The sequence below is a fragment of the Simochromis diagramma genome, unplaced genomic scaffold (genome assembly GCF_900408965.1).
Source record: "Simochromis diagramma unplaced genomic scaffold, fSimDia1.1 OVJJ01000387.1, whole genome shotgun sequence".
Taxonomy (NCBI): Eukaryota; Metazoa; Chordata; class Actinopteri; order Cichliformes; family Cichlidae; genus Simochromis; species Simochromis diagramma.
This window is the reverse complement of record NW_024387152.1, coordinates 4080001-4092665: the sequence shown is the minus strand read 5'-3', so window position 1 is coordinate 4092665 and position 12665 is coordinate 4080001. Positions and strand designations below refer to the sequence as shown.

General features: G+C 40.2%; 1 protein-coding gene across 1 annotated transcript; it reads left to right on the top strand.

The window, feature by feature from the left end:
* Positions 1–1209: 1209 nt before the first annotated feature.
* slc25a33 (solute carrier family 25 member 33) lies at positions 1210–8676 on the top strand. Its single transcript, XM_040047470.1, has 7 exons — positions 1210–1453; positions 3192–3365; positions 4481–4558; positions 5672–5772; positions 5969–6035; positions 6734–7014; positions 7124–8676. Exons 1-7 carry the CDS (start codon positions 1413–1415, stop codon positions 7321–7323), a joined length of 942 nt encoding a protein of 313 aa, XP_039903404.1. The 5' UTR covers positions 1210–1412; the 3' UTR covers positions 7324–8676.
* The last annotated feature ends 3989 nt before the right edge of the window (positions 8677–12665 follow it).

The following is a 12665-nucleotide window of genomic DNA, read 5'->3' as shown; positions in this document are numbered from 1 at the left end:
CTAATGAGACTCATTCTAATTCAAAGTATCAGATTGCACAACCCTTTTAAAACTACCTGTCAAAGTGGGTAGGCCAGAAGATGATTTATAGGACATGAAAGAGGAAAAACAAAACGCTCCTACGCAAATGTGTTCCTGTGTTCCTGCACTTTGGACTGAATCTATGCTTGTGCAATGAAAACTGATTAATCTAACTTCTCTGGGCCCCAACTGTGAAACGGTAACAGACCTCAAAAAACTAAGGCTTTCCAATAAATTCAGCATAGTAAAAATATATTTGTCTGTGAAATTAGATGTAGGAAGTGACATGATCTCCAGGGCACCTTGTGCCAGAGGCTGCCTCATTTTCTTCCAATCAAAGTTAGCATGATTTGTTGATAACCCAAATGAAATAATAATACATATAAGTAAATAATAATAAGAAGACTAAAAAACATGGAAATAGCAAGTATAAGCTAAGTTCCAGTGTCAGTGCTCTCACGTCAATAACAAAAACATGTCAATACAGGTTTGCAAAAGCAATTTAAAACATGACAAAATGTGCCAGTGAGTGTGGTTTGACGACGTTGCAGCAGAGAGACAAATATTGTTGCACAGACAAACAGCCCGCAAGGTGCAAAACAAGGTTACAAACTCTCTCTGCTACCTGTCCTCAGTGTAAGAACAGCTGCAGTAAAGTATTACATAACATGGGTGGATGGCTCATGCCACAACGCTGCATATCTATAGTGTACAGCCATTAAGTGATATTTTGTCTTGAGTTAACTCAGAGGTCTTCCTGTTGATAAAGACCTGTTGTTTTTACTTTTTATATCCCTCTTTCCAGGCTCGTTACAGGCACATGTGCAGAAGCTTGAGATAGCAAATGTTAGATAATTGGTCTGTGATATGTTTACAGATTAGCATGTTCGGTATTTCTGTCTTATGCCTTGCTTCTATACTGACTTTGATTCCTCTTTTTTTCAGAGCATACCTCCACCTATGCACCCACTAAAGAGTTGGTTTGAGTCATAAACTATAATTCCCCAGTGAAGAGCAAAAGTAACACAAAAGTGTTTTTGTTTGAGTCAGGAGGCATCGACTTCTGCTGTTGATGCCAGTAGTAGGACCAGTACTTATGTAATAATAATTTGAATAATAATAACTTGAAACAAGCAAAGGCGCAGGGAGGGCGAACACATGGGCCTACGTCACGGACAACACCCACCAGCCCGCCCTCTGACGTCAGCACGATCGGCTCTTCAGGTCACCCTGTCGCTCCACCAAGCCTGTAGAGGGACGCAGGAAGACGAACAGGAACAGACTGGGATCATAAAACCATAGCAGTGTGTTCTCCTCGGTACAAGCGCGACTTTGTTCGAAAAAGTGATAAAAATATGTTGGACTTCTGAAAACAAAAAACAAAGAAAAATATGGCACAAAAAGACACGCTGCTGCATCTCTTCGCCGGGGGGTAAGTCTCATTAATGCTTTCGCTTCAAGTTCACGGTATTAATAGCTCACATGTTAATACAACACGAGAAGCTTGGGCAACGTGTTACTTAATAGCTATATAACTACTTTTAACATGATTAATTTAAGGCATATGTTATATGTGAGAGCCCACAGCCACAACATGCTGAAACAGAAACGGGAGCTAGCTCGTGTCGGTACTTCGTGACCATTTAATTATAGTCGGACACGTTTCTATTTTCACTTCAGCGGTGGGGCTTTTTGTGTCTTTTAGTAACTACATAAAAAAGGCGAGCAACGTTTGTGTTACCAATCCATATCTTAGACTAATAATCCAGGTAACGCCGCGGTGAACAATGAAAACCCCGGCTTTTATTCCCGTGGGTGAGCTAGCGCGCAGAAGTTTGCTAATGCCGGTTAGCTACCGTTAGTTAGCATTAGGATGTTAAACCGTTTGGAATTGTGGGATGTCGTAATATTTTTGAGGATGACAACATCGTGTTTAAAATTTTACACTGTGTAAAAACTAACATTGTGAAGCGTGTGTCGATATTGTGAAGTTGCGGCGATATGTAAGCGTGTCGTCGCGTTTGTGACGCCTGTGGTGCAGTCACGAGAGGAGAGCCTTTAGCTCTGTCATGTCCTTCTGTGCTATGTAATCCTGAAAAGCTTTACATACATCAATACTAGCGATGCCAGCACCAGCTGTTCAAATTCTGAGTATTTTTTTTGTAATTAGGCTGATAATATTTAAGATTGAGAAGCCGTGTAGCATCGGCTTAGTGTTAAGGTCGCGTGTAACATCATTGGCTTGTTTTTTAATGACGCCATTTTACCCTTGAAATTGTTGCGGCTGGCCTTAAGGGTATTTACTGATCTTGGCTTGTGAAATGCCCAGTGATACACATGTGGTCTTGAAAACGCAATGGAAATTGAATTTACATTAGACATTATACATTAAAGTGGGGATGCCGGCTGAGCTTTTAAGCCAGCCTTTTCTGTTTAAAGTCGAGCTGGTAATATCAACTGTGCGCACTGTTCTATCCATTTCCCTGGGTGGCTCATCTTTGTGGTTATGATCGAAGCAGCTCTCCAACGCTTTATTTCAACAGGGTTGCGTGTATGTGTGTGTTTGTTGATTACGTAACGTCTACCTATGCAAGAGTAGATTTTTCTGTGCAACCACAACGGGGGAGGATGAATGATTAGTGAACAGAGAATGCACAAGTGGGTCAGGGGTTACTTTTGCTAAGATGTTTGACTCTGTCCTTCAGACATAGAGAAGCTTAATCTAATCTCTTCTAGACTTCTAAGCTTGTCAATGACAAGCTTACACGTTTAATAAAGCTGCACCAGAGAATGCTATAAAGACCTAAATAAATAGCTTGTGCAGAAATGAATGAGAATACTGTGTGCACTTTTCCAAGTGTAATTAAACAGTCTGAGCTGTAAAACTCCTTTGCCAGATGTGTCGGGTTAACGCACAGTGTTTCCACAGCAGACTAAATGATCTGTTCTTTGACCGTAGATGTTCATTGCACTTGGCCCAGTAAGCTCTTAAGCTGTTTTTATTACAAAAACACTCTACTCAGTCAAAGTATGACCAAAAAAAAATAGACTCTCACTACTCTAAGCAGGTTGGCTGTCATTTAATAGATGGACTGAGGAAGCATTACCTTCTCTGCTCTGCAAAATATTAAACGTCCTAAGGCCAATAATCCTGATTTTTCTATGTGCAGGTGTAGTGGTACAATGGGAGCCATCGTGACCTGTCCCCTGGAGGTGTTGAAGACACGGCTGCAGTCCTCAGGCCTCACCCTCCGGCCTGTCTTCCAGGTTCAACTTGGCACCCTGAGTGGCACGGGGGTTATCCGACCAGGGGGTGTCACACCTGGACTGCTGCAGGTCCTAAGGTAAGATGTTTGTGTTGTTGTCAGGCAAATGGAGCTGCAGCAACCTGTCTGAGCCATTCCCTGCGGCATTTGAATTTCCCTACCTGCAAATTAGGACAGTGTGTTCCTTTGTGACGCGTTGGGTACTTTATTATTATTTGTGTTGGCACACAACTGTTGTGTTTTTAGGCTTGCCTGATCTGTCGATGTAAAGTGTTTGTGTGGTAATGTTTGAGTCAAATAGTTGCATAAACTCCTGTGAGGTTCTTATGTGGTCTGTGGAAGTGGGTTGGGAGGCTGTCATTTGCTTTCTGCTTTCGTAGTCTTAAAACGATGCCTCTAATCCTGTCCTATATTAAGTGGGGATTAGGGGCACTGTATCCTGCTCCTATCAAGTCCATTTTACCAGCTTTTTTGAAGAGACAGAACCGTCCTTTTCTATGAAGCTTTAAGATATGGATAAAACCAGTCTTTATGGCGTCCATTAAAGTGGTCCTTTAATGAATATGCTTGAGGCTGGGAAAGACTGGAAGCAGTTCCAGTGGGGAGGTTTTAACCACAGTGCCATCAACTTTATATAACACTCCGAGGACTGAACAGGTCGAGACTGGTGTCGGCCTCAGCAGTAGGCTATAAAAACTGCGTATGCTGTAAGACATAAACATCTCTTCTCACTGAGTAGAGGTTTTGAGTGTTAATGAGAGGAGTGGAATGCATGGACCCTGCTTGATTGACTAGGTTTACATTACAGAAAGTAACCCACACTGAAGTTGTAGCCTCCCTCTTTGGTCAGTCCCACACAGAGTAGACTGTCACATAGAGATCAAATTTCCTTCAAAGAGTTTTAAAAAAAACACTGGGAACACCGTCGACGTGACAAGTGAAACGCTGTCAGGTGGACTGGGTTCAGTACCAGCTCAAGTGAACTGGGCTGGTGTAACACTCACGATTGCAGCTATCAGATTAAATCCCCTAATAGAACCTGGAACAACCCTGCTCAGACACTTGCTGCAGCAAATATGGAGACAGTTTAACATGTGTGGCAGTGCAAGGGTTTTTTTTTTTTTGTTTGTTCTTTTAAAGGTCATTCAATAAATCTGTCTTTAATGTCTGGTGGTCCTTTGCTTCTGTTTTAGATCCATTCTTGAAAAAGAGGGACCAAGATCTCTTTTCCGTGGACTGGGTCCGAACCTTGTGGGTGTTGCCCCTTCAAGGTACAATGAATTCAATGTTAACCGTTCACATGTTAGTGGCTCTTTTTCTTTTTTCTTTTTCATCTGTCACCACATTCTTTCCATTTTTTTTATTTTATTTTAAAGTCTCAACAAAAAGTTTCTGTATTAGTGATACTTCCTGTTGGCAGCTAAACACACAATGAGATGTTTTCTTTTTCAGAAACAATAAACAAAGCAGAGGAAGTAAAATGGAGCAATTATTTCTGAGTTTGCAGTTTTTAATGAGCATAGACACTTCAGAGTGTTTTAAACCACAACTTCTAACCAAAAACAAAAAGGAGGAGACCCTGCTTATGTTTCTCTTCTCGTGGTTGAAAACAAACTGTCTATAAACAGGAAGCCGTTATCATGCCAACAGCTTCCGAGTCTGTCTGCCCTCTGCCTCGGTTTCGTGACTGAGCTGTTTTGCTCATCTGGGCGGGCTGCCTATACATTAGTAATTGTTTAAACTCGAGATAAATGGGCTTCTGTGAATGAGGTTTGGTATTAACAGATGCTGTGGCGAGAATATGTTGATATTGTTGGCTGTGAAACAAAATACCATTTGTTCTATTTTTAGTGTCAGCAAAGAGCCAGTACTTCTTCCTGTTTCCCCGGAGCTGATAGTGTTGAATGTAAACTTTGCTACACAACAGCAATAAAAGTGTGAAATGAGTCGTCATAATACTTATGCCCTAAAAGCCGATTAGACTTTGGGACTATGTTAAAGTGAAAAAGGTTATTGATTAGTACAGATACTTTTCCCTGTTGGTTAATTAGTAACCACAGGATTATCCTTTGGTCAGTAGTTCCACTGTCTCTCCACTCTTCGGGCCAGCTGATATTCAGAGCAGCTCTGTGGGCATATGTTGTGCCCAGTGCTTATTCAGCTCGTTCTGGTGCAATGACTGTCTGTTCCAGAAGCCAAGCAGAGAGGGCAGGGAACAGATTGCTCTGGATGCGCACTGTCAAAGGCTCACAGCAGCCTGAATGGAGTCATTACATAATTGTTATGAAACCACATTTACTTTTCTAAAAAAAGGGCATCCATAAATAAGCACGTTGATGCCTCTGTGCAGAGTTCTTAACAGTCTGTGTTTCTGTGTTTTTTAGAGCCATCTACTTTGCTGCATACTCGAAATCTAAAGAGCTGTTCAATGGGCTGTTTGTCCCTAATAGTGGATTGGTACACATGTCGTCTGCTGGTGTTGCAGGTGAGACGTCTAAATTTGACATGCGTGTCATTAACATTAGTAAAATGTAACGCACTTCAGTTCTGTGCAAAAATGTTATCACTTATATTTGTGTATCATGTGGACAACTTCATCATTGGCTGCTGTTATGGGATCACTTTCATATATTATTGTCCAGGGATAATACTGAATATCCTCATTTTGCTCCTATTTTCAGCTTTTGTTACCAACTCTCTGATGAACCCCATCTGGATGGTCAAGACCAGGATGCAGCTGGAGAAAAAGTAGGTGTACAGTTCATTTCTTCTATCTCGTATGTATAAGATTTATTTAGTTTTTCTTTAGACACCGTAGTGTTCAGTTTCAGATCTGTGTAAAACGGTCTGGCCTACTTCAGAGTCTCAGTGGGTATGAATGTACTCCATACACCGTGACCTTAACAGAAACCTTTAAATTGAGCCTACCTTCTTGGTACTGTCCTTGGGTTCTGCAGTGCACGAGGCTGAGCGTGTGATCCAGCTCCATAAATACACACTGCTGACGCACTGACCTGCACGCAGAAGAGGAGTCCATATTTGCATTGCCAAGTACAGGGCAGTAGTATCATGTGAGGTCACAAGAGCAGGTCTGCTCAGGCTGTCTTTGAAGAGAAAACTCATATCTTGTAACACAAAGGAGCAGCTTGTTGAAGGAGGGTTTAATAACTTAAAGCAACATTCAGTCAAGGTTAGACCAGCTGCTTGTTCATCCCAATAAGGAAACTCGATGATGCTTCAGTGTCCAGTTGACTAAGCATTCACACAATAAGAAAATTGTTCTTTTGTAACTTTACATTATGACTTCAACTTTTTATTTATTCCATTTCTTGGCCTCTGGTGTCTTGTGATACTTGTAATGGTTGACTAAAAAAACCATGATTGTTCCATTAACCCCTTCACCACATGTGATTTTTGTCACTAATGAGCATGTCTTAACTTTTCAGAGCCAGAGGAGAGAAGAAGATGAATGCACTGCAGTGTGCTCGATATGTTTACAAAACAGAGGGAGTCCGGGGCTTCTACCGTGGCCTGACTGCGTCCTACGCTGGCATTTCGGAAACTATGATCTGCTTCCTCATCTATGAGACACTGAAGAAACAACTCGCCAAGAGGCAGTTCAGCTCGCCTAACGGTGAAAAGGAGAAAGGAGCGTCAGACTTCCTCAGCCTCATGATGGCAGCTGCTTTTTCAAAGGGTTGTGCATCCTGCATAGCCTACCCACACGGTAAACACACACACCCACACCCATTGTTTACCTATTACAACATAACTAACGTCAGAGAAGAGGGAACTTAATAGTTAACCTTTCCAATTCTTCTTGTGTGTCCCCACAGAGGTCATTCGGACAAGGCTGCGCGAGGAAGGCAGCAAGTACAAGTATTTTTTCCAGACAGGGAGGTTAATAGCAGTGGAAGAAGGCTACGCAGCTTTTTATAGAGGACTCGTTCCACAGCTAATTAGGCAAATCCCTAACACAGCCATCGTCCTCTCCACATATGAACTCATTGTCCATCTGCTGGGAGACTCCAAGTAAAGACATGTTTGAAACTGGGGATTTTCCTGACGAACTGTGGATGTCACGCAGAACCCAAAGCACACTGGGCCTATAGACTTTTGAAAATGCAGCACATAGTTTTTTGATGTGGTGCTACAAAGACTCTCAAGATGGAACTAAAGCAGGTTGTACTGTCGTCCAAAGAGCTAAACACAACATTTTATTGACATATTGTTAGCTTGTTAAAAATACACAAGAGGTCATGGTACTCATTGAACCTCCAAACCTGTGGAAAAAGGTCATCTTCTCTGAGGACTAACTTTAAGTTAATTAAATTATTTTTGTTCTGTTATTGTTTTTGGATCGTGTTTGTTTCCTTGTATCAGTGGAAATTCTACCAGCATGCACGATTTGACAGGTTTGAAGGAATATTATTGAGAAGCACTGAAAAGTGCAGTTCTAGATTATTTTCGGTTCTTGTTATACTTTGCCACAATCTGCTGGGTTTAAAGTTTAAGTTAACAGAGAAATGTATCATATTTTTTCATTAATATATTACACATATACAGACTTAACTGTATGTTTTCTTTTGTGGAAAAGAGAAAATAGGCACCTTTTGCAATATAATGAAAACTTGGATGGTTAGCTGACCAGTGGCTCAATAAAATGCATCAGTTGGCTGACAAAATAGTTGTGTTGTAAAAATCTGCCTTATCTGTTAACGAGGATAAAGCATGAAGTATGAGCATTTTTCTGCGCAACGATGCAAAAAATCCCTCAAACTAAATGGACTGAACGAGGCACTGAGCCGACTACGAGTAAACACGAAAGTGTCGCTTTATTTAGTCTACCCTGTGTGCGATCATCTTGTGTTTTATTGTCTACGTGTCTGAGTAAACCCTGATGTTGTGTATGTGTTCATCCATAACAATGGCCAAAAAGCATCACTGGTGTTGACTAATCAGCCAGTGAGACTGTTCTGTGTGATGATAGATCTAAGCAGTGGTTCTCAAACTGTGATGGGGAACAAATGCGAGTGGGTACACAGAGAACCTGGGGAGAAATAAACAAGTTTGTTTTTATGCGTCAAGTTAAATTCAATCTGGGCAGTTTTTACATTTTAGTTTTTTTTAAATTGTTATTGACTGCCAAAAATTCTAGTGTGTGAACAGAACAAGTTTGAGAACCACCAGTTTAGGGGAAGTCTGCATGCATGTGGTTTTTGGGGTTTTTTTTGTTCTAGTTTAGTTCCCAGAGTGTGTTTGCTTGTTTCACTTTTGAAGGTGTTTAGTTTTATTTATTTTTATATTATAAAAATGAGAGCGTTTAACGAGCATGTTAAAGACATTCAGAATAGATGTTGAAACACAAATAAAGCACTACTTAAAGGCAGTGAAATTTAAGTCATGTACACATCAAGATGTTTACCACAGCCTCATTGGGCTGGATAAATAAATTGACCAAAGAGAGAAATTCATGTCATCAAACTATAGCTTTTATTTAATTTCAGAGAACTCAAATTGGTTTTTAGTAAAAGTACATTCAGTGCAAAAGCAGAGCAGATGTTTGTGGGTTCAGGCTGATCACTGATCCAGGGAATGGGAAATATCCAGTAGAAAACATGGGTAACGTGTTAGCTGCACGTGTACGAGTACCTATTTTGGAAACTGCAGTGTAACAGAAATGGCCACCATTTTTGTAAACAGGGACACAGATGAGAGAAGTTGTGAAATACTTAATAGCCATCAGCTGTGTGCAGCCTGCTTGTTACGGCTGGTATGATGATGGTACTGCACTCTGGTCACAGAATTATCAGTGACTGCGAAGTTCAAGCCTAGTGCCTAAAAGAGTTCTTACTTTTAATTGAAAAATAACTATCAGGGTTAGTTTAAGGCCAGAATGACTGAGCTGGTAGGTGCTGCAGTCCCTCTACATATGTGAGAGACAGACATTTCCAGCAGAGCTTTTACGACTATTGACTTTTTTAGAGTCAGCTTAATGTGTGAAACGTGTGTGCTCCTTCCCCATACATCACCCATTATCATGAGATATCATTTCCAAAAAATGGCATGTTTATTATTGAATAATAACAGGCTTTTATATCTCTTTATCAACATAGACAAAGGGTATTGTTTCAAAATGAAAGCAAATATTGACTTACCTTACCTTTTTATTTTTAGAGTCCACACAGGCTTCAAAAATAATTGAGTAAGGTGGCCTTGACTGCCATGTTGCATTTGGACTACATGACAACTGCCATCGCAAATTCTTGATTGGATGAAGTTCACTTCAAGGTCATTTTAAGCCTCTACAAGTAGTTTTGGATCTGCTTTGGCTTTAGCTCTATGTTTATATCTGCATGTGCTGGGGTGGGGTTGTCATGTGTGGGGGAAAAACCACAGCCTCATCATCTAAGACATCTCGTGAAATGAAAGAAAAATGCCATAAAAGCAGGTATTTGTTAGTCACACGTTTTGGGAAACCATCTGAGTGCTCAGTGGTGAATCATCAAGAACTCGTCCTTTCTGCTGCATTTTGTTTTAGTTGATTCACTCACATGGCCCTCTCCAACCAGCACAAACAGGTTTCTGACCAAAGGACTGCGGCTAAGGCTGTCATGTGGAATTCCCATTCTAGGAAACGTATACAGGGTGTGACTTCCTGATAGGTCACCCTTTATAAAGGCTTTAGAAACTGTTTTTATATTTACTAGTAAAGCCCTTGCTAACTCACGATTATTTAAGTTAATATTTAAATATGAGAGAGAGGGAGTTGCTCTAGCTCTCTTTTGCATTTTATCTCTCAAATACACAGAGCAATGAAAAAGTATTTGAGAGATAAAATGATTTCTTTAGAAATATTTCTCACAATTAACAAATTTTAATATTAGTAAAAAATAAGCAGAGTAAATAGAAAACCGTAGTGTGCAACCTGACAACGTGATGCAGATCTCCCAAAACAACATATCATATATCATATAAAAATGATAAAATCTGATTGAGTTGCTTTGCAATGACCATAAACAGGTCTTCATGCTTGAAAACTGTCCAGTGAGGCTGAATTAAAACAACTGCAAAGATCCACAGTGATGTGAAAAACAAATACTTGATTGCAGTTCTTGCTCCCATGGGTGCCAAACCGTTATTAGACTTAGGGAACAATTATTTTTATTTCACACAGGGCCAGGTAGGTTTGCATTTCTTTTTTTCCCCCCTCAATAAATGAAACCATCATCTAAAAACTACATTTTGGATTTACTCTGGTTATCTTTGTCTAATACTACAATTTGTTTCGTGATCTGAAACAAGAGGCCAAATACTGTTTCACATCACTATATATACACATAAGAGGTAAGAGACTGTCAACAACATGTCAAACGTAGAAGCAGATGAGCTACAGCAGCAGCAGACCACACTGGGTGCCACTCCTGTCAGCTAATTAACAGGAAACTAAGCCTACAGTTTGCATGGACTCTCTAAATTGGTACAACAGAAGACTGGAAACCTGAAAATCTGCTGTCACATTAAACCAAATTTTGTGTTTTGTATGTACTGTGATAGTACAGAGCCTGGTATTTCCAGGTATCTCTACGGGTATGAGTGGGTGGTTTGATCCAAATATCCATAGTATCAATATCAACATGGGCATTGCAACTAGATCGTTACACATTCACACACACTTCAATTTCAAAATGAAGGGAGATGCCTGCTGTGCTCTATTGTGTTTTGTAGTGTGCGATCATATGACTCAACAGTGCTGAGCAGACAGTGAGTGAGAGCATGATGGTAGGGAAAAAAAGGAGACTCCTGTGGAATTATTTTGTGGCCGTAAATGAAAACACTGCAGACAGTGATGCGTGCAGGAAGGATTTTTTCTGCTATGACAACATTTTATACAAACATATGAAAAACTGTGAAAATAAGAACTCTGAGCAGAAAACAGAAAATGAAGAGACAAGGAGGAAAAATACCCAGAGCACAGCAAAGAGACACTGGCACTGTCCTTCCAGAGAGGAAACGAAGATCCAGGAAACTTATAGCTGTGGTCAGAAGTTTGCATATTCTCATGAGCATGAATATCATGTTAATTTTGGGCTTTTAATGATTTCTTTGAACTGTTTTTTTCCAGGGTGGAATGATTGTACAGCAAACATCTTTAATGACTTTAAAAAACATGAACTGGGTGCAAAGTACAAATTAATTTGGAATTTTCTCCAAAGTATACATACAGGCTCAAGTATATACATACATTCCCACTAATATTTAGTTGACATGTTGCACCTCAACCAGATTCATTTTGTAGTCGCCAACAAGCTTCTGCCATACTTTTGGCTTGATAATTGACTGCTCTTATTGGCAGAATTGGTAGAGTTTATTTGAACTGGTTGGATTCCTGGAACAGACTCTGCTTTTAAGTGTAGTCCATAAATTTTTTTAACACGGTTGAGGTCGAAGCTTGGGAAGGTCAGTCTAAAAGCTTCATGTTAACCTGCGTCAGCCTTTCCAAAACCAGTTTTGATGTGTGTTTGGGACTTTGGAGGTAGTCCTCCTCCATCATTCTATCCACATTGTACAATTTACCAGTCCCACTGGCAGCAAAACAGCCGCAGAGCACGATGCTACCACCACCGTGCTTGACAAATGATACAATGTTCTTATGTTTGAAAGCCTCACCTTTACCTTACATATTTTTTTTAATTGTGGCCAAATAATTTTTGTCAGCAAATTTCAGTGGCGCTTGAAGGCATCAATTTGGAGCAGGTGATCCTTTTTTCTTCTCTCAGCAAAGTGAAACTTTCTTCACTGTGGACAGAGACTTCTGGTGTTCCAGCAATTTCCAGTTCATGGCAGGATTGAGCTTTGGTTGTTCCTGAACATCCTAACCAATTTCCTCTCATCTGAGGGTGACAGTTAGGGCCTTCTTCCAGAACTTGGCAACGTGGTGACACATCTGAATAACTTGTACTTATGCACATTTTTTTTGAACTGATGACCTTAGAATCTGCAGTTGTTTGGAAATGACTCCAAGAGACCTTCCCAACATATGTAAATCTATAATTCCTTGGACTTTGCCATTGTTCTCAATATTGGTCAGTCCAGTGACTGACCATTTGTAGTAAATCCTAATCACTAACAATAATATAATAACGCTTGGTCTTGTCAATTCAAAAGACACTGTAGAACCTTCAGCACCACTTATTAAAAGACTTAAGTGAGTAATGTACATATTAAAATCTGCTTGTACATTTTGGACCCTTAAAGATGAAAGAAAATCCAAAATAAAATCAAACGTGTGCACTCAATTCTGGTTTTTAAAGTAAAGTAATGGTGTATGCTGCACAATCAATCCATCCTGGAAAAAAGAACAGGGATGAATGCCCA